The sequence below is a fragment of the Limanda limanda genome, chromosome 16, assembly GCF_963576545.1.
Source record: "Limanda limanda chromosome 16, fLimLim1.1, whole genome shotgun sequence".
NCBI classification, from domain to species: Eukaryota; Metazoa; Chordata; class Actinopteri; order Pleuronectiformes; family Pleuronectidae; genus Limanda; species Limanda limanda.
The window spans coordinates 19450657-19472743 of NC_083651.1; the positions used below are offsets into that span (position 1 = coordinate 19450657).

Below are 22087 nucleotides of genomic sequence, written 5' to 3' on the forward strand. Positions count from 1 at the left end.
TGAACCAAGTGGGTGGAAAGCTTCAATGCTTCATGAAGCTTCCTCTCGCCATCACTACTATGGTAATATTTCGAGTTATTTATGTTATTTCATTCCGAAATCCTGGAGCTTCTTTCTCTACAGGTGTCATGAGAAAATCTCAGGAGGAAAAACGATTTCTTATTCGTGGGGAGTTCCCTTGAACGAAACGCATAGTGCGCCCCCTTTTGGTAATAACCTTTACTACTCCTGAGGTTCGTTGACTTGTTCCAGGTACAAGTGTGCAGGTGCAGTGATGGCGATCGTGTGTGTGCGCTCATGTGTGTGTTCGTCACACGCGCACACGCACACACAGTTAAGTTTCGTTTTCCCTGACTCAGCCAAAACAAATGAACCCTGTAGGAAGCATTTCTGATGAAACGGTCTCTGGGTAAAGTTTCATTTTGGGTGAACTGGTTCTGACGAAAGAAACAGACGTGAAGCAGGAAACGTCTCGTCACGTTGGGGCAGGACATCTTCAGTCTTTATATTCTCATGATGAGACTCCATTCAGTCAGTCAGTGGACATCCCAGCATCTGCAGACCTGAGACAACCCGGCGACCCACATGTCTGAGGTACAGTGTTTTTACTGCTGTCACTATGATGCCATTTTATTAGTATATGTTTATATATGTTTGTATTTTTGGTTAATTAATTATTTTGTGCACTTCCTACTTTGATTATTTTGGTGAGCCAGTAAAATCTAAATCACACTTCCAGTCGTGTGAAGGCACAGATGTGGATAATCTGAGTTCAGCCTAAATTAAGTCAATATTTGTTAATTATTGTAGTGAGCGCACGTGTATTGTCGTGATGGAAACTAACTGTAAAACCATATAATCCTCTAAACTGGATCGGTTTAACCTTATAATTTGAAAAGCTGAAATTTTGCTATGTTAGTCTTGAGTTCACCTGCTAATGCAAGCAGCAGCAGATGGTATTTGCATCTTCAATATGCAGTGTGAGTCAGCAAAAATGATCTGGACATGGAACAGGATACTGGGTTGTTGGATCTAACACCAAACACCCAACATCAACTGATCTAGAATCAGTCCGTGTGATGAAAGATTATAAATTTGTAACACTGGCATTCTGGGTCTGAGTATGATGTCTGAACCACACCCTTACTCTTGATATGGCAAACTAATTCAAAATCTAAATACATATAGCGGTAAACTATTAAATGCAGTTCTAACTGATTTCTATGCCTTTTATTTTGTCATGCACATGGTGGCCTTAATACAGGGTTATGGTTTTTGACATTAACAAGTTGCTGATGTTGCTGCAGAAATTTTTTAATTCCAGATAAAACTGTGGAAATAAGGCAGAAACCTGTTTTGTATGTGTGATTCTTTTTGTCTGTGTGCGTTGGAGGGAGGGGCCGTCACTGAAAAAACACAGTGATTGTTTTCTGCTGGGAGCTTCTTAGCCTTCATCACAGGTTGCTGTTTCTCAGAAACAAAACAAGGAAACTGAGTCATCACATTCTTTCACTCCCTGATACTTTTAAAAATCATTTTTTTTTATAACACTTCCTTGTGCCCATTGCATATTAAATAAAATGTTTCCACACCATAGTAATAAAGAAGGTTAAGTCAAAGCCGAGTACATGACTGGACTGTGTATGGTCAATGTGCAAAAGTGAGGGTGCAGATGAAATGGAAGCCCGGCTGTTGCCTGAAGGCCTCCCTACTGTCTGTCACTGTTAATGAACATTGTTATGCATTGATAGTGTTGCTGTTAAATGGTGTGTAACATTTGCTTAGTTGTTGCCTTGTTTGTGTCATGTGATGTGGTTTATGGGGGTGAATGTAAAATGTTGTGCAACTGAATTTCAGCACACTCAAAATGTTGGTTAGTGTTGCCGGATGACGTCACACAGTAATTACCACATGCATGATGTCATCGTGTGGATTTCGCATCCTGCCATGTGTCTGAAGATTAGGGTGAATATGTCCGCCCACTTCCTGTCTCACAGAATAGACATTCAGGCTTGAGATTTTTGAACTGTTATATATTTCTCTGATTCTCTTTTCAGAAAGCAGGACCACCATGAAATAAACCCTGGACCATTAAGACCACAGATTAACATATTCCAAGCTGCTTTTCTTCATCACCACAGTTTCATCTGACAATCAGCAAACAAACAAATCCAAGACAATGACTGTAATTTTAGCTAGAATTACTTATTAACGACTGTCTCAGGGAGACAGTTAGCGGATGATAAGTCACACCATTGACTTTTGATCAGAATGTTTACATGACTGCTACCAGAATATTCCATTCACATTCCCGTTAACATGTTACAGAGCATAGTCTGACCATAACATAAATAGTTGCTTACTGCCGTACATGTTAATGTTGCAAAATGCAGTGAAAACTTCAATAGAAGCTAATGATGTGATTTAGATGTATGCATATCTATGCAACACGACTAAGATCAGATGCAGGCCTTCAATTATTGCTTAGTCTGAGTATGACCTTTATTCAGGTAAAGGTAATCAGAAAATACTGTTTACATGACAGTGAGACCATTTTCTTAAGCGGCTTAATATCAGGTATTAATATTGGTGTTGTCGAGCCCGGTCCCTTCTGGACCAGACAGCGTGTTCGTTGATTCGAGGTTCAAGTGGGAAAGGTTAATAATTTAGACAAGTTCAGTGTTCAAAAGTTTCACAGTAATACGTTTATTGTATAAGAACAATACTTACAGAGAATCTCTGGGGTTCTGCCGGACACGTCACCAGGTCACTGGATCATGTCCAGAAGAAGCTCCCCCTCTCCCAAGTCCACAGTATTTGTAAAAGACACAGAGTGCAACACAGAGGCGGTTCTTTTCTTGAGGGCACTCAGCTATTGGCCAGATGTATACTGTCTCCTCAAAGTGCAGTTTTTTGCAAGCATATCTCTGTGAGAGAAGGTCCACTCCACCAGGTGTCCCCCACCATTGTGCCCTCATCAAACAGGGAGTTTTCCCCAGTGGAGAGACCCAGCAGATTAGACTTTAGAGGAGGATTTAATATCTTTTTCTCATAATAATTCATGAAAAGGGTTCATTGTGTTAGTCCTGTCACGTCCTCTCTCCTTCCTGAGAATCCGTGCTTTCATTATTTCAAATCTCAAAATGAATTCACTTCTCACACTTCTCTCCAAGCTGTACTTTGCAGTCAGATTGACACTCAGATGGTTGCGCTCTGTGTTTGACCCTGTACCTGAGTCCAGAAATTATATATCACTCCAGGATAAAGAAACAGTTGTAATATTGTTCATTCTATAGACTACACAGCTAATATTGATTCACAGGATATAATGTAGGTAAAATATAGTAAAATATATTCATAAGATAGAGAACAAAACAAAGATATCTCAACAGTGTCTATGTAAACAAAGCCAATGTCAGCTGCCATGCTGTGAGGACAATTACATGTGATGTAGCTTTGCAACGCATTCAAACAAAAACCCAGCGGCGCTGATGTATTTATGATATGTTTTGTATATGAACAGTTTGCTTTGTGAAGTGCTCAGGAACTAATCTAACTAACTAATCTTTTTCAATTCATTATTAACGCCAGTAACTATGCTGGAGTCAATGCAGTTGTAACAATAATGTGATTCTGTTACAGCACCCAACACAGGCAGGATGAGTCAGAAGACAAAGAAAAAAGCTGGGTGAGTTTCATCTGTATCTGTTTATACATTGATGCTCTGACCCATTACAGTGAGAGGGACATCACCTTATGTTTCACTTTTATTAATTTTGAATAATGTGCTTGTATCATTAATTCAGCCTAATATTATCTTATGATTCTGTTAATAGCTTTCTTTTTTTTAAATGTATTTCTTACTCTGACTTGTCTAACCCCACCCTTACAATCTCTTAAGTACTTGGACGACTCGCCTTGTGTTGATTTGGATTCTAACTCTTTTTCTTTAATCCTGCTGCTTTGTTTAGAACGTCCTTCGGGGCAACAGCTCCACCCTTCATTGACTACCTGAAAGATATTCTACGCCGATACCCAGACGGTGGACAGATTCTGAAGGTTGGTATACAGTCAGACAGTGCTCACATATCAAATACTGGTTGAAAAAAGGCATGGGAATCAAGCTATGCTAAACGCTAAAGGCTCAATCCAACACTTAAAGTGCTTGGAACAAACTTTTGTGTTGATTGAAACTTTACGAGCGTACACAGGAAGATGTTCCAGTGAGCAGCCAGATTGTGACATAACGTTACTGATTTAATCAGAACATTTCTCAGGTCAGGGGAAAAGACGCAAAGACAGCTAATATTACGCTGCTAGCTTCATTAAAACATGCAAGTTGGTTATATAACGCTCCAGCACCTGACAAAGGTTTATCATTCCCTGTGATGAGGATGTATATCTTTCATAAAGATCGTCATCAGAGGAGGAAAAAGGATTTTGTGGGTCTCTGAAGACCCTTGTCCTCCTCAGAGACCCTGTAATAATCCACTATGGGATCTTCTACTTAACCTGCTCTGGAGTACGCTGGCACCATGGTAACTTGTGCTGAACGACCAACTTACTTACTTCATAAGAAATTAATGAGAGCTGAAAACTCAGAATTAAACTCAAAGTTACCCTGATAATCGCAAATCCTACTTCGTACCACAGGCCTCAGGTCTGCTGAACTCTGTTCATGGTCATGATCATTATTTGTCAACAGGAGCTGATTCAAAATGCAGATGATGGTCAAGCCACAGAAGTGGTTTTCATCCACGATGAGAGAAGCTATGGGACTAAGAGCCTGTGGACTGATGAACTGGAAAAATACCAAGGTACCAAATTGATAATTTATAACTTATAAGTCAAACAGCAAAACTTGGTTCTCATGATCCAAGTAAGAAGTATGATATTTAATAATCATTTTCTCTGCAGAAGTAAAGCAGCCTCTGCAATGTAATGTATGTAGCTGGTTACAGTTACATTAGACCACAAAGGATCCCACAATTACTATAATATTAATTACAGATGTTTTACCCAACAGTTCTAAATACTGGATCTGACCAGGAAATTATTTGCTTTATTTCTACAGCATTTTTACCTCAGTTTTTGCAGCGATGGACTTCAAATTAAACAGTTTGAGAGAAACTGGAGAACATTAATGAACACAAGCATGAATTGATGTAATGCCATAAGCACTTTTCTCTGTAACTAACTTTTTAGGTCCCGCTTTATATGCATACAACAATGCTGCATTCACTGGTGATGACTGGAAAGCAATTCAGAGGGCAGGGAGGAGTGACAAGCGCAATGACCCAAACAAAGTCGGGAGATTTGGAATCGGCTTCAAACTATGTCTTTTGGAGTTCATATTGAGTGATGGAGAATACAGAGAACTTGAGGGTCTTCAGCTGCTACCACTCAATGATGGCTCTTTCAGATCTTTCACGGACAATGAGGAGGACACGGCTTTGATTGACAGCGATGAATTTCCCAGGTAAAATATATTTAAAATAAAATATTATTCATATAAATAAAATGAAGACCATGAGACAAACACCCACAATCTTGCTAGAGGAAGATGGAATTTCAAAATTTGGGTTTGGGCCTCAAAATCACGATGTATTGTTCTATATTATATTATATTATTCTATATTCTACTGCATCTGTCATGTAACTACTTTAGTCTAGTTATGATGAGCGATTAACGTAATGGTAGTTTGAGTAGATCAAGATGGATAATAACCCTGAGATTGCAGACCCTCACACAAATTGGCAAAAAAAACAACCAAAACATGGCTTGAAAATCAATCTTAGCCAAACCCTGGATTTGTAGAAGCATTACACCCCTTGACCATATGTAGGTAGGGTACGTCAGGTCGTATACATTGGGCTTGTCAGAGCTTTTTTGTAGAAAATAACTGCATGCTAGTGTGGTGGTCCTATGGCCCACACACAAACTCAAATGCTTTGATTTTTAACAATGTGATTTTTTCCTGCAACATAGAAAACACCAGAGGTATGTTTTTTTTAAGTTTAGCCTGAACCCTAACCCGAGATCTCGACCCTTTACAGGGTTCCCACGCTTGCCTTGAAAAAAAATTCCATGCTACCTCCTGATTTTCCAGGTACCATATTAAGTGATGATCTATAGGCCCCTGAAGCTTTCCGCGCCCCCCTCCCCTCACACACACACAACCCCCTTGGACACCTGAATACTAACGCCGGGTTTACACCGGACGCTGAAGCGACGCGTAAGCGCAGCGCCAAGCCTTAAATAACAGCTGGCTCCCATCCACTCCCATGTTAATCCTTAGTGCCGGCCCCACCGGAGGCGGAAGCAGCGATCGTTTCACCGTTGAGTCTATTTTTTGCTTGACGCGAGCGTATCGCCTCAGGAAACACAGTGAAAAATGATTTTAAATGATATTGATGACATATTTTATATAAATATAAATGATCAAATATGCATCCCATAGTTTGTATTCCCCATTTGTTGTCCTGGAGTTTTAATTTTACCAATTTTACCAATCACATTATTAAATGTCCCCCTCTGCCCCCACTACAGCCACACAAGCAGTCATAAAGATAAAAAGAGAGAGAGGGGGGGATGGGGGGGGGGCGGTGTCTACGTACTCTCCACATCGGCTTGAGTGGAGAATACGTAATTTACCCTCTACACCCGACATTGAACGGAGCAAACAGCGGAGAAGTTCTTGAAGATGGATGACATTAAATTAATAATTGAAGTGGAGGAGTAGTACAGTGAGCTGTATGATCCTCGGCACATATAAAGACATAATTAAAAAGGACAAATGCTGGGACGCTGTTGCAGTTAATGACAAATATCAGCTGTATGTGTGATTACGGAGAGGAATCGCAGGATGACCGCCGCGGAGTTAAGAGTGTCCGGTGTGACCAGCTAAGCGCCGACGTGCTAGGGATTAGCGCTTACGCGTCGCTTCAGCGTCCGGTGTAAACCCGGCGTTAGGCTACTTGATTTAAAAGATGTGCCAGTCAAGTCTACATTGTTAATGCTTAGAGATTATGTCTTTTTGATAATATCAATGCATGAAATAATGCAACAAGCTGTAGATTAACAACAATTGAGCACTGGGATTGATATATGTTTTCTCTTCCACTCCTCTCCTATCTCATTTTTGTATCACTTTTTTAAAGAAAAAAACGAAAAATCACAAAATAGCTAAAAGTAGATATAAGAATGAATGTTACAAAATCAAGACTAGACTGGTCATGTCAACTAGTATAGAAGTAATGTCACAGCCTAATGTGAAAATGTATTGGTAGTTAGCAAGCAATGCAAGCTAGCCAACACTAGCTAGTTAGTTAGCAAGCTGAATGTTGACTAGCAAGATTGCACTGCATGTGCTTGCTAACCATCATTAATGAATCCAAATTCAAAACAAACTCTCCTAAATGTGGTGAATAACACGGTTTTAGGAAAAGTCAATGAGTGAAATACATATGAGGATCAAACATAGTTCTAGTATTTTAAAAGCAAGGTAAAAATTACCTCAACAATTCTAGTGTAAGCTGCTAGTTAGCAAGATTGCACTGCTTACTAACTAAGGTTGATAAACCCAGGTTTACCACACAGTTAAAACACAGCTAATTACATATGAGAATAAACTTGCTTAAGAAGTTTCACTGTAGATGTCAAGGCTCCCGTGTTGGCAGGGAAATGCATGTATTTGACCCTTCTATTGAGATTGCGAGTAACGTTTCTCGGCTATTATTCCCGAAGTCTAACAATCCGAAACTATACTTTTAAAGTCCATATCACTAGGTGGCCTGCATCAAATTCCAACATCCAATATACCAGATAGGATGCTAAGAGCATGCTCTACAACATGGGATCATCCATTTCTATCTACAGTAAAGCTGTTCACATGTAAAGGGTTTTTATAAACTCATCTTAATTATGTGCTCAATAGTTTCATTTATTTTACACATCATCCAATAAAATTTTCCAGGACAACTGTTTCAATTTCCATGTAAGTGTTCACTTTTGCTCAGTTTCCATGACTTTTCCAAACCTGGAAAATGAAAAAATAAATTCCATGTTTTCCATGGTTTCCAGGTACCGTGGGAACCCTGCTTTATATACAAGTTATAATGTACTGTATTTACAGTTTGATCCCTAATAATATAAATTGGCAGTTGTTCCCCGAATCCAGTGAATCTGGCTTACTCTTTCTTGCTTCTGTATTTTATTTGACATAGCATATGGTCTTAAGCAGTATCTGATCTTATCTTCCATTAAATTGAATCTAGACTGGTATAAACATGTGCTATCTTTTGTGCAGATCCTTGCTGCCATGCTGCGAACACCTCTTCATCCCTGATGATCTCAGTTCAGCCTGCATTACCCACCTGACTGAACTGGCCAGGAAAGGTATGGATGTGATTTTATAGAAAACAGTGATTTAAAAGTGAATTGTGTCTGTAATTTGCATGTTGTTTCACTACATCAACATATATTTATACATATATTGTTCCAAAAATCTGTGTTTCAGTTATCTACAAAGTCATCAACATTGACGCAGACCAAGTGGCTGACTACACAAGGAGGTTTTTGCCACCAGACTGGAAGCAGACCAGGACGGGGCTCATTACCTGGAACATCGGCTGCAGTCAACATCCACCTTTAAAATGGCTCCAAGAATTCTGGAAATTTCTCAACACTCACTTCAAAGAGTTAAGTCAATTCACTGGAATACCATTAATACCTATCAGCCCCCTGTTTGTCAGTCAGGTTGTGTCACTAGCACAACTACAACAGAGCACAACCCTCATCTTTCAGAAAAGCAAAAACATTAGCTTGCCAGATGAAATAGCTCAGTTGTTGAGGAAAGCCGGTGGCACAGTGGTGAGAGGAAACGAATGGCTCTCGCACGTAGACTTAGACTCTTACGTGCTCTGCCCATCTCCGAGGAGCGTCATGAAAGTCTTGGTGAATTTAGACCCTCAGAATCTCATTGGAGAACTCATGACGGCCTCTCACACAGCACGAGAAGAGCTGAAAGATTATCTCTCTAGTCTGGATTCTCTCTCAAGGAGTGAGAATGATTTACTCTCAAAGTTGCCTCTCTTTCAAACCATGAGAGGAGTGTGTTCGGCAGCTCAATCAAAGAAGGCTGTTCTTATGACATCTGGTCTAACAGTACCAACAGAACTCCCAATGCCTGATTCAGTTGTGCAGTGTGCTACTGAGGCTGATCGCAGATTGTTGCAGCTGCTCAAAATTAGTTTCTTGAACACAGCCGAAGCAGTCCTTCTCCTCGTTGCCTGTATTGAGACGAAATCTTGCAGCAAAGAAGACACAGAGGAAATCATGACTTGGATTTTACAGAATGGTAATATCCTTTTCTCTCAGAATGAGACCTTGAGACAAAGATGCAAGGACTTGAGCTTCATTGAGGTGAACGGACAGCTGAGAAAGGCCTCAAACTTTTTTGATCCAAGAATTAAATCTTTCTCAGCCATTTTTGACTCAAATTTATTCCCCCCCCATCTGTACACTGACACATCACAAATGCTTCAAAGCCTTACAGATCTTGGATTGCTAAATAAAAAAGCAGATGTGTCACCTCAGCACTTGTTGAATGCAGCCACACTGATTGAAAAAATGCATGTTTCCACTCCAACTGAGGCTGAGAAAAGAGCTCAGGTGCTCTTAAAATTGTTGGATGGCAATAAACTGCTGTCAAAGTTTTCAGATAAGGAGTTTCAAAGCTTTAAAATGCTCAAATGGATCCCATGTAATCAACCTGGTTATGACAAATCGCAGAAAATTGGTTTCTTCTGCCCAAATGAAGTAAGACATTCTGATTTCAAGGACATTGTTGGACATGTAATGCCAGTACTGGGAAATGTCACTGACAGAGTAAGCAACAGACTTGGTCTCAAATGTCGACCCCCACCAGAAAAAGTGATCGACAATTTATCGGTCCTGACATCAAAGGTCCAGAAAATGGTTGATCCTGACAGAGATGTGGATTTCAAAAGGGAGCTGCATAGCATTTACAAACACATGCAAGATGACATCTCCGAATTTGCGACAATGATAAACGGGGATACACGCTGGCTGTGGAGCCACAACCAGTTTGTTTCACCAAAGGATCTGGTTCTTGACTACCCACCTAATCTAGACCTGAGCTCTTACATTGGAAAGGTGCCTGATGAATTCCACTCATACAAGAAGTTGCTCAAGGACTCAGGCTTGAGAACGCTAATTTCAGATGAAGAAATCATTGGCATTCTGCATTCTATCCAGCAAAATATTGAAGGAAGGCAACAGCCATGTGCAAGTTCCTCTGAGGTAGAAGTGTCAATAGAAATTCTTAACTGGCTTTGGAGAGAGAAGAAGGCTGTTAAGGATGACATCCCAGTGCCAGTCATGTTAGAGGGTGGACAATACACGCTGAAACCAGGGTCAACAGCAGTCTTCTGTGATGTAAGCAAAAATGGGTTGAAAGATCTTAAGTGCAGCCAGGAGGAAATTCAAGTTGTACATGAGGAAATCACAAAAGCAACAGCTGAATGGTTGAAAATTCAATTTCTCAGTACCTTTATCCTCAATCCAGAGTTAGTGGGAATAGAGCAGTGTGGGCAATCTGAGCCAATAACAACAAGGATTAAAAACATTCTTAAAGAATACGATGAAGAAAGTGATGTATTCAAAGAACTAATCCAGAATGCAGAAGATGCTGGAGCAGAGGTCTGCAAATTCCTGGTGGACTTCCGAGTGCACAAAGATCCCCCTGAAAGTCTCATTGACCCTGACATGGCTCTTTGTCAAGGACCCTGTCTTTGGGCATTTAATAATGAGCAGTTCACAGCTGAGGACTGGAAAAATATTGTCCGAGTTGGCGCTGCTTCAAAAGAAACAAAAGTGGAAAAAATTGGAAAGTTTGGACTTGGATTCAGTACTGTGTATCATGTGACAGATGTTCCCTCCATCCTGAGTGGCAACAGTCTTCTCATTCTTGATCCAAATGTAACTCATCTTAAAAAGCACATCAAGCATGAAACAAATCCTGGAATCAAGCTTGATCTCTCTAATCAGCAACTTCTTAGTTGTTTTCCTGGTCAGTTTGGACCATATGAACACATTTTTGATTGCAATTTCAGCAAACAAAGTCCTCCTGAACCCTATTCAGGCACTCTGATCAAACTACCTTTTCGAACTGAAGAAGAAGCTCTCCAGTCAGAAATAAGCAAAACGGTGTATCACAAACCCAATATCCTCACTTTTCAACAGCACTTAACTAGGAATTCACAAACTCACCTGCTTTTCCTGAAGAGAGTCAATGAATTAACTCTACAAACGATCTCCAGCAATGCATCCACTCCACCAAGAGATGATGAAATAGAAGCCGTTCTAACTGTCTCCAAAACCGTTGTGAGTGCAGTGAGGATTCCTGATGAATCCTTTGTGTCAAAGCAGGATCAGGCTGAGAAAGCACTGTTGAAGCTTGATGGAAAATGTAAAGAGGTCATTGACTCCACCACAGTCAGTGTTGTACAAATCACCAGTCAGCAGTCTGGAGTGACTGAAGTCCAGTCCTGGCTCCTGTACAACTGCTTTGGAACAGATAAGTCTTTAAAAATGGCCCTTGAAAAAAACAAAGCAGCCAAGTTCTCTTTGCCCATAGGGGGGGTTGCTGTGCCTCTGAATAATCATCCAAAATCCGGGAAACTGTCCTCATCACAAACAGATCTTGTTGGACAGGCATTTTGCTTCCTTCCTCTTTCCATTCACACAGGTCTTCCAGTTAATTTAAATGGCACATTTGCCGTAACAAGCAACCGAAAAGGTCTGTGGGAGAGTGGGGTGAAAAATGACTGGAACAAAGCCCTTCTCCAGGATCCTGTAGTGAAGGCATATGTCATGACACTTTTGACACTGAAAAGGTCTGAAATCAACCAACTGGAAGATTACTGTTATCACACCTTCTGGCCTGATAGAGAGAAAGTGAGTGACACTTTCAAGCCTTTGGTGGATGCGTTTTACTCCACCATTGCCCAGAACAACAAAGGTCCAGAGCTCTTTAGTGATGGAGAACATTGGTGCTCAATGGACACTGCCATATTTCTACATGAGAGCATCGAAGAGGATGAGGAGGTCAGTGAACTTGTCACACAGCTGTGCAAGAAATATCTAAAACCATCCAACATTGTTGTTCCTCTTCCATTGTGGCTGAAAAATAGCTTCAAACAGGCAGGCCTGAAAAAGGTTGTACAGAACAGAACATGGAACTGGGAAAGGTTTTACCAAGAAGTAGTGTTTAACAACCTTGATACCATCGACCCTGTGAGCAGAGATAGGCTTTTACTGCATGCTATCGATCTTCAAGTCACAGGGATTGACAATCGACTCATCAGCGAACCATGCATTCCCACAACAGATGGACAGCTGCAGTATATCAACAAACTTGTGGATCCATCAGGGAAAGCTGCCTGTCTTTTTGAAGCAGAAGAGGGGCGTTTGCTTGGTGGGACAAAACATGACTTTTGCTCCCCCAAAAGGATCAAGCGCCTGTTGGAACTTGGAATGGCAGGTGACTATCTCCCACTGGAAGAAATCACAGAAAAAGCCGGCACAATCCCCCAAACCTGGAGCACTAACAGAGAGAAAGCATATGAGAGGTTGAGTTGCCTTCTTACACTTATGAAACCTCACATGAATGAGGAAGACTCCCCCCAATGGGTAACACTGAGGCAAACGGAATTTCTTCCAGCATTCTCCCCTGGTGACACGATGAAAGGAAATGCAACACTCAGAAGGCCCACTGATGTGTTTAGTGACAAATTCAGACTTCTTGTGAACATGACACAACCTGTGCTGGATCGAACCAATCTGAAAATACGCAACACTGATCCGATCCTACAAATCTTAGGAGTTCACGACAGTCCAAGTCCTGAGATAGTGCTTCAGCAGCTGGAAGAAATGTCGAAGCAGTCTCAATCCACTGACCAACCTATGCTTCACGAAATAGCACATGAGTGCTATAAGTTTCTAAACCAGGGGCTCAGTGAGTGTGAGAACTCCACTGTTATCTTACAGAGGGCAAATTCATTCCCTTTCATACTTGTAGGCAGTACATTTACAAATGTGAACTGTGTAGCTGAAAACGAGCAGTTTGAAGCAAAACCGTACCTGCATGTACTTCCACCTGGCTTCAAAAGTTTCACAAAACTCTGGAAATGTGTAGGTGTTGAGGAAAAATACACAATCAGTCAGTTTGAAACTGTGCTCAAGAACTTGCACTGTCAACATGGAAACAAGCCCCTGCCAAAGAGTGATCTGTCAATGTGCCTCACAATTTTAAACAAAGGGATATTTGAGGCAAAAGAGAAAGCAACAGTTGACTGCCTGATACCCAATGAACATGGAGTTTTGCAACCTGCAAATGAGCTGTTTTACGATGACAGCCCATGGATGCCAGTGGCTAATGGTGTCACATTAAGCCACAAGAATATCGCACGTGCTATGGCTCAGCACTTTGGAATAACAACAACTAGGCATCATACTCTGAAAAGCTACGAAGCTGACATTTCACCATTTGCATTTCAGTTTGAGCAGCAGGAGGATCTGACAGTTCGAATCAAAAACATAATTTCAGCCTATCCTTCAAAAAAGGATATCCTTAAAGAGCTAATCCAAAATGCTGATGATGCAGAGGCAACAGAAATCCACTTTGTGTGGGACAAACGACAGCATGGCAAAGAAAAAACTTTTGGGAAGAAATGGAACCATCTGCAAGGTCCAGCACTGTGTGTATTCAACAACAAAGTGTTTTCTAAGGCTGACCTGGCTGGAATTCAACACCTGGGAGAAGGAGGGAAGCACAACACTCCAGGAAAGACAGGGAAATATGGTGTTGGATTCAACTCTGTTTACCATTTGACTGACTGCCCCTCAATCCTCACTGGAGATGAATTACTGCTCATTTCTGATCCCAATCAAAAATACATTGAAGGTTCTTCAGACAAACCACTTCCCGGCATTGGCTATAAACTAGCTGATGAATTCAAGAACATGTACATGGACGTCTACAAATCCTTTCTTCCAGAAGACTTCCCTCTCAAAGACGGCACCATGTTCAGATTACCTCTGAGAATTGGTACCATGGCAAACAGCTCCAACATATCAAAGCAGGGAGTCACTGACAATGACATGAGAGAACTGTGCTCTGCTCTCTCCGAAGATCCTGAAGGATTAATTCTGTTTCTGAAAAACATCTGCAAAATAGAAGTCCATGAAATCAATCCTTCAGGAAAACTCAAAACACTCTACGTGGTTGAAAAACGTCTACACCAGAAAAGCAGAGAAGAAAAGGATGCTTTTGTAAAACTTCAACAAGAAGCACTTCAATCTGACGAAGTAGCATCACCGCACAACACGATTTATGAAACCACGATTTCAACCTCAAGTAAAAGACTAAGTAAGTGGATCGTTGCAGAGCAGTTTGGCTCATTCAAAAACAGAGAGGGAAGGGAAACAATATCAGAGAAACTTCCCCAAGCAGCAATAGCAGCACGTGCAAGCTTAAAGGATGAGAGTAAGGCTCTTGGTGGTTTGGATTTTAAAGGCGAAGCATTTTGTTCACTTCCTTTGCCTGGGACCACAGGACTTCCAGTGCACATCAACGCAAACTTTGAGGTAGACTCTTCCAGGAGAAGCCTTTGGAAAGAAGATGGGCAAAGTCAGAAAAGTGAGTGGAATGAACAATTGAAACAGAGTGTCATTGCTCCACTGTACGCAGATCTCCTTCATTACATCAGCCAAAACATTGCAAAGACAAAGGTGTCATTCATGTCTATGTGTTTACTCTTCAATCATTCGTATTTGGCTTTTTGGCCAAATGTGAACAAAGATGTTGATCAGAATTGGCATGAAATGATACACGAGGTGTACAGATCAATCAAGGAAAAAGGCCTAAATGTGATTCCTGTGATGAAAAGATCAACACATGTACTTGCAGGCCGCACATTTATTGAATACTCTTTTGACTGGGGTGACATCAGAGAAACTGAGGCAACAAAGGCACTTTACCTGACACATTCAGACGATGAGGAGATTAATCTCATTTTGGAAGATCTGGGAATGAAATTGGTTCCCTCTACTCCTAAAATGCAAGAAGTTTGGAAAAGCTTCAAATCTGCCGGTATTGAACTGATAGACGTGAATCCTTCAACTGTACGGACTTTCCTGAAGGAAAAACCTCTCCATGACCCAAAGCAAACAGATGAAGCATTACCACTGCCCATAACTTCCACTCTGATCAGTGATGATAAAAGATGTTCAGAGCTCCTGGGATTCTGCTTTAAAGATCTATTGTATCCTAAGGTCACCAAGGACAACGCTAGTTTACTCGATGGGCTTCCACTTCTCCTCACAAAAGATAAAGTTTTGAGAGTGTTCAACTCTAAAACTCCTAAACTGATATCACAATATGACATTTTGTTCATTAACTACATGGACAAATTTGCAGATTATCCGACCAACCGAGATCACATGACTGTTCTGCAAAGATTTAACCTCGTCAAAAGTCTGACAGTTCCCCTTGCAGCAAACTATCTGAAGCCCTTAATTCAGCATCATCTTGATAGCTGTGCTGTTGATTCAGACAGTGGTCTCCATGTCCCAAACCAGACAATGTTGGTGTGGTTGAATAAACTTTGGACATTCTTAGCAAGTCAAATTAAAACTGCAACAAGCAGTGGTGATGAACCATCTCTGACATTCAGCGATGTGAGGCAGCTTTTCAGTGACTGCTACATTCTACCGGTTGTGTGTCCAAGGTTAAACAACAAGTGCTTCTTAAAAACAATGAAAGATATACAGAGTGTGATTCAATTTGCCCCAGAAAGATCAGACATCCTCTTCAAACTTGGTTTCATGAAGCTCAACAATACATTCTTCTCCAAGACGCATGCAGATCGACAGATACATTCATTTCTGGGCTCTGAGCTTATGGATGTGAACGATGCAAGCTGTGTGCTGGACCAGGTTTTTAACATTGACCACTCAGAGTTTTCCCAGCTCTCCTCTAATGAGAAAAGTGAGCTTCAGAGCTTCCTGCACTCTGGAGTGGCCAAGGCCAAAGACACTCAAGACTTTCAGCGGAAGCTCAGGTCCCTGCCATTATTTGAAACAATATTTGGTGAAAGAGTGAGGATTGATGGACACAAGGAGGTATTTATCCTCGACAGCAAACAATTGGGGAACTTTCCGGATTTGTTCCTGCTGCACAACAGCAACACCATTTTTCTCAAAAACTACCATCTGTCACAATCACTAAACATCAAAATCCTGACTGATATGGAGTTTTTAATGAAGTTCATTCTCCCTGTTGTACACACACTCACAGAGAAGCTGGCGCTTCAGTGCTTCAACCTCTTACTGTCACTGCAACATGATGACAACTACCGTAAATACAAGGAGAAAATCATCTCCTCGATGAAGACGGTCAAATTGATTCGCAATTCCCAAGACAGTTTGGAGCAAGCATCATTTTTCTTTGATGATAGCATTGAGCTTTACAAGAAAATGTTTCCCCAGGAGAAATTTGTGCCTGAGAGATTTTGGTCTGAGGTTGATCCACAAAGAAAAAGAGAAGCAAAAGAGCTGCTCATAGAACTTGGAATGAAGCATGTGCTGTCAAACGATGAAATAATAACTTTTGCAAACCAGTTGGAATCAGAAGCAAAAGAGAACTTTCAGCTTCAAGAGTTGAAAGATAAATCATCATTACTCTTTATGAAAGTATTAACTAAAGTGAGTGAGGAAAAAAACAATGAAAAGTTGCTGGAGAGAATAGCCGACATCAAGTTCATTTTCCCCGTGACAATTCAAAAAGAACTGTGCGACTATCACCAACCATCCGCCGTTGAGGGAAGTGCTGTTGCAATCAGAGGCTCTTTGATGGAAATCGATCCCAAGCATCAAGAATTGATTTGGTCTTCAATGCCAATCATACATTTACCAGTTTATCAGTCGCCGGAGCTGCTGGAGATGATGAAAAATTCAGGCGCCCATGATCAACCACCTCCACAGTGTGTAACGAGCAACATGAGCAACATCTGTCAGTCTCCCTGTCAAACTGACGAGTTGATTAAAACCCGTGCTATTGTGTTTCGAAGTTCCTACGCCTTCCTGCAAGCAAACACATTTGACAGTCGGCCACTGGCTGGTCTTCCCATTGTATTGGTTGAAAAAGACAAAGAACTTGTGAAGACTGAAGACACGTCTCTTTTTGTCCCCTGTCACAAAGAATTCAGACCATATTTGTACAAAATTCCTGTAGTTGATACAATTTATTTTGACTTCTTCAAGAAAATAGGTGTTAAGGAAAAACCTACTGCTGTGGAGTTTAGTAACGTTCTGGCAGAAATTTATGCCGACACTTGTCATAAACCACATCTAAACCCAAACCAACTAATCACTGTAAAACGTGCTGTTGAGATGTTGTTTGGGTTAATAAAAGGCCAAGGAGACAAGTCCCTCGTTAAAGATGTGAAGTCCTTGTATCTTCCTGCAGTAGATGGTAAATTATACCCCTCATGCAAACTGTACTACAATGACACGACATTTGAGACCGAACGGTTAGAAGAAGCATTGGAGGGTGAGGCCCTGTTGCTTGAAAAACTCAGCGAATGCCATTTGGGCAAAGACACTTATGAGCATCACCGGCTGGTGAAGTTGCTGCCTCCAAACCTTCAGCCAAAAATGCTGTCTCAGGTCACTGAGGAGAAAGCAGTGGAATCACAACTTGAGCTTTGTGAGCTTGAGACTGACTGTGAATTCAGTGGATGGTTTGAACAACATCTGTCCTCGCATGCATTCAGACATGGACTCATTTGTCTCATCAGAGCAGGGTCTCAAGGGGAAATTAAACAGGAAGATGCCGCTGACATGTGCAAAAAGATTTTTGGCAGTATTCAGATCGTCTGCTGCAAAAACCTGGAAACAACGCTTTGGCTGAATGAACAGCCGCTAGAAAAAACTGTCACTGAATATGATGTTTTTGTCACACGAGGGCAACAAGGCTGCATATTTTACCTAAAACACAATGATGACACGGCTATGAAGGTTATAACTGAAGTCAACATGACACTGACAAAGGAGATTATTGCTCTTTTATGCACCAGAATTGAACCAGTTCACCTCCCAGTCCTTGGGCAACTTCTAATGTGTGACAGTTTACAAGAAGTTCAGAAAATTCTGGCCAAGAATAAGATCCAAGACAGCACTGAAACTAAAAGTTTGCTTTTCACACCACCAGCCCCTGGGACAGAAGTACCAAAGGAATGGCATGATTCCTTAGACATGAACATCCTCAATAACTTTGAGGAGGGGGAATATGTTGGCTACAGCACTGACAACAAGTATATTTATGCAGTTATTGTTGAAGAACTGCCTGGAAACTCTGGGCAGCTTTCACGCAGATACAAAGTCGATATTGGAGAAGAGGAGCCAATTGAAGTCAGTTGTCTCGACATATACCAGATTAAACGGGAAAAGAAAGCAAAACCTGGGAGGGCTTGCAAATCCAGTTCTTGCATGGAGCTGGAGCCACTGGCGGGAGCTGTGCCGCCTCATTCACAGTCATCATCTACAAGATCCTTACCAGCCTCTGTTGACGAAGCTAAAAGGGAAATTGATCAGTGCTTGGCAGAGATATGGACTCTTCCTGCAGAGGAGAGGCACAAAGCCATCAAGCGACTGTACCTCAGGTGGCATCCTGACAAAAATCCTGACCACCAGGTTCTTGCCAATGAGGCATTCAAATACTTGATGAGTCGAGTTGAAGAGCTCAGCTCAGGAAAAGGCAAAACCACAGGCTCCTCCTCTTCAAGGGGTCACCAGGATTTCAGAGACTTCTACCAGCAATGGGATCAAGAGGCACGGTATCACCGAAGTAATCGTGCGAGATTCTCTGGTGGCGATTTTTGGACAAATTATGGAAATGTCCCACAGCCAGACAAAGAAGAGGCTCAGCGCTGGTGCAGACAGGCTCGCTGTGATCTCAATGCAGCCAACAAGGACACCGGTGGGGGCAGCACAGAATGGTGTCTGTTCAAAGTCCATCAAGCAGTGGAAAAGTCTCTTACAGCCGCAGAGTATAAAAAGCATGGCCGTCCTCTCGCTGGCAGTTCCATCTCAGCCCTTGCCACACGAGTTTCCTGCTACAACCGCCAACTGACAAATCTGCCTCAAATAGTGCAAAATTTGCAGATACTGGGAGTGGACGCCAAAAAGACTCAGTATCCCAACTGCCATCGGTATCCACACATTCCAAACGGACAGTTCAAATCTGAGAACGAAATGCAAGCACTGGAGAAAGCGTCTGAGCTCCTCAGTGCAGTTGAGGCGTATGTGAATTAGCAATTCGAGAGTCATGTAATGCTGAGAATGCAAATTTAAGTCTTTATGTTATAAAAACAATTAGCCTAAGGTGGTATTTAGACATTAAAATAACTTTTTTTTTTAAAGTCTCTCTTTTTGGACTAATTTCACCAATTGATTTGTTTCTGAAATGTATAGAAACAGGGATTTTGTGGCCGGTTGTAAACGTTTGATGTCTCACAGAGGATCAGTACATTCATTATCATTTATAACTTCTCATTAGGGATCAGTACTCTCACCAAACACCTTATGTCATGAAAATGCAGATATCAAACAATTGTTGTTGTGATGTCAACATGTATGAATACTTGCTAAGGACCAGTATAATTACTCTACTACTTTGTAAGACCAATATACAGTGATCATTGTGTGAGTGTTATGAAAGTGTTCCACATTCATGGCTTCTTTCTGTGGGCTTGTTCATCCACTGTACTTTATGTTCTATTAGTGTTTTTAAGTACTCACTGAGCGTAAATATACTTTGATCGATTTATTTCATGAAAATACATGTTCCTTTTCAGTTTTGTTAACTTTAATAGCTACTTGCGGAAAACCTAAGTAATCACTGTGCCACTTTGTTTAGAAAATGCAGGTGCAAAAGTTTTCCACGTATAATTTTGAAATAAACTGTTATAGTTGAATCACTTTTTTCCTGTTAAAAAAAAATGAATAAAAAATTCAAGTTAAATAAAGGATGAAAAGTTTACTCCTGTTTCATGTTTGTTTTGAAGTCTTCTCACAGGTAATGTAGTGTAAGAAGGTTTTGACAAATTATTGTGTTTGTAATATGGCTAAATCCTACACAGCATGTATGTATATGTACAGCACCACGTCCAGTTAAGCTTGTGCTCTGTGTGAATGGGGTGTGCCAAGCATTCTTAATTATTACTATTATTATTATTATTAGAATATAGAACAAACCTAAGTCATTGCTTTTTTTCTTTTAGAACAAAATACTGTTAGCATTGTTGCATCACAACAAGAGGGTCCTCGGTTTGAATCCCTGACTGGCCGGGGTCTTTCTGAGAGTAGTTTGCATGTTCTCCCCGTGTCTGCTTGGGTTTCCTCTGGCTTCCTCCTGCAGTCTTAACACATGCAGGCTTGGGTCAGGTTCACTGGAGACTCTATCGTGTCTGTGGGTGTGGATATGAGTGTGAATGGTTGTTTGTCTCTGTATGTTGGGCCTGTGACGCATTATTCAAGGTTCAGTGTGTAACATATAGTGGAAAAATAATAGTTGAAATTGACTAAGTGTAGTTGAAACCTATTTGATAGTTGAAGAGTAACTTTTTGTATAGCTGTTGTTGGGAAACACGTTTTTGTGCAAACCACAGGCCTCCTTTTCGGCCTGTATGTGTAATCAAAGCCTTCAGTGGCGTTTCTACATAAGAGGCAGGTGGGGCACTGCCTCACCAGATGGCGCTGGTGTGCAGAAATCTAAATACTGCATATCTGAACTTTGTGGCAAAAATATATTTTATTTTATTTTATATGCAAAAAGAGTGAATGTGTGTGTGAATAAACGAGACTCACAAGCATTATAGTCTTGTTTTGGAGTCATTTGATTCGTGTGTGTTTCTGTCTGTGAGTTTGCTTTGTGAAACGCGTTTCGCTTGCCGTACGTCTCTGCTGTGGGCACACAGGGGAAGCTGCAGACCAGTGCCATGGTAGCACCAATCAGCGTGAAGCACACAGGCCACTGTTAACATTGCAAGGTTGTGATTATGCAAATGGGCCCCACGACGTTTCCCAGCAAGCTACGCGACTCCAGCGTCAGCTTCACCCGGAAACAGGACGCTCCGGTCCGACGTCACCTAAGCTAACAGGCTAACAGGCTACCCCCGTCAGTGAACACCACCCGGGTCTGTGGACAGGACAGGTTCACTCACATCGGATGAATAATACGTTTTGAAGTTCAGCTTGTTCTCCTGGCAGAGAGGCTGAAGACGTGTGAGCTCCCGTTTCTGAGGTGAGGTTTGTCAAGTTTAGTATTTTGCATTTATCTGTAACGTAGTGCTTCGCAGCTACCTGCTGTACCTGGGTGTTAGCTTAGCTCGGCTAGCCCACAGGCATGCCTGCAGCAGTAATAGCGATGCTAACGGGACCATAGCCTACGGGTTATTGACCCGACATGAAGCCACATGATCCGGTCCACCCAGCAGAGAGAAGCGTTAGTTTATGAGGATGAGTGTGTTTGGAGAATAAGCTATGAAATACTAATAATGTGGAAGAACTCCACACAGTACATGCATTGTCTTGGTAGTGCACAGTTTAATCCAAAATCTGTAGTTGAATATCCACAGAAAATAAAGATATAAACTTTGTGTAACACTTCCTCTACAATAATGCCATATTTTATGTTTCCTATCATTTTATTAGGGATGGACGAGCCTGAAGGACACAGCTGTGCTGAACGTTTTCTGTCTCTTATGGCAAAGAAGAAAAAGAAAACACTGGGTTCTTATCTAAAGTGCATCAAATCAAGAAGCAAAAGATAAACATTGTTCTAATAAGTGTTCATTTGAATATATAATATATAATGAAAATAGAAATAAACTCTTTTATCCATGACACTTAGCAATGACTGCCAACTCTAAACAGTTGCAAGCCTTCTTTACTTGGGGAGGAAAACACAAAGTGTTGTGCAGATGAAGCTGGTGCATGTTG

At 41.2% G+C, this 22087-nt stretch overlaps 1 protein-coding gene across 1 annotated transcript; it reads left to right on the forward strand.

Moving 5' to 3' along the window:
* Nucleotides 1-412: 412 nt before the first annotated feature.
* On the forward strand, nucleotides 413-20107 carry LOC133021254 (sacsin-like). Its single transcript, XM_061088038.1, has 7 exons — nucleotides 413-594; nucleotides 3643-3688; nucleotides 3972-4059; nucleotides 4706-4817; nucleotides 5206-5479; nucleotides 8310-8398; nucleotides 8520-20107. The coding sequence occupies exons 2-7, from the start codon at nucleotides 3660-3662 to the stop codon at nucleotides 19397-19399; spliced, it is 11472 nt and encodes a 3823-aa protein (XP_060944021.1). The 5' UTR covers nucleotides 413-594; nucleotides 3643-3659; the 3' UTR covers nucleotides 19400-20107.
* Nucleotides 20108-22087: the final 1980 nt, after the last annotated feature.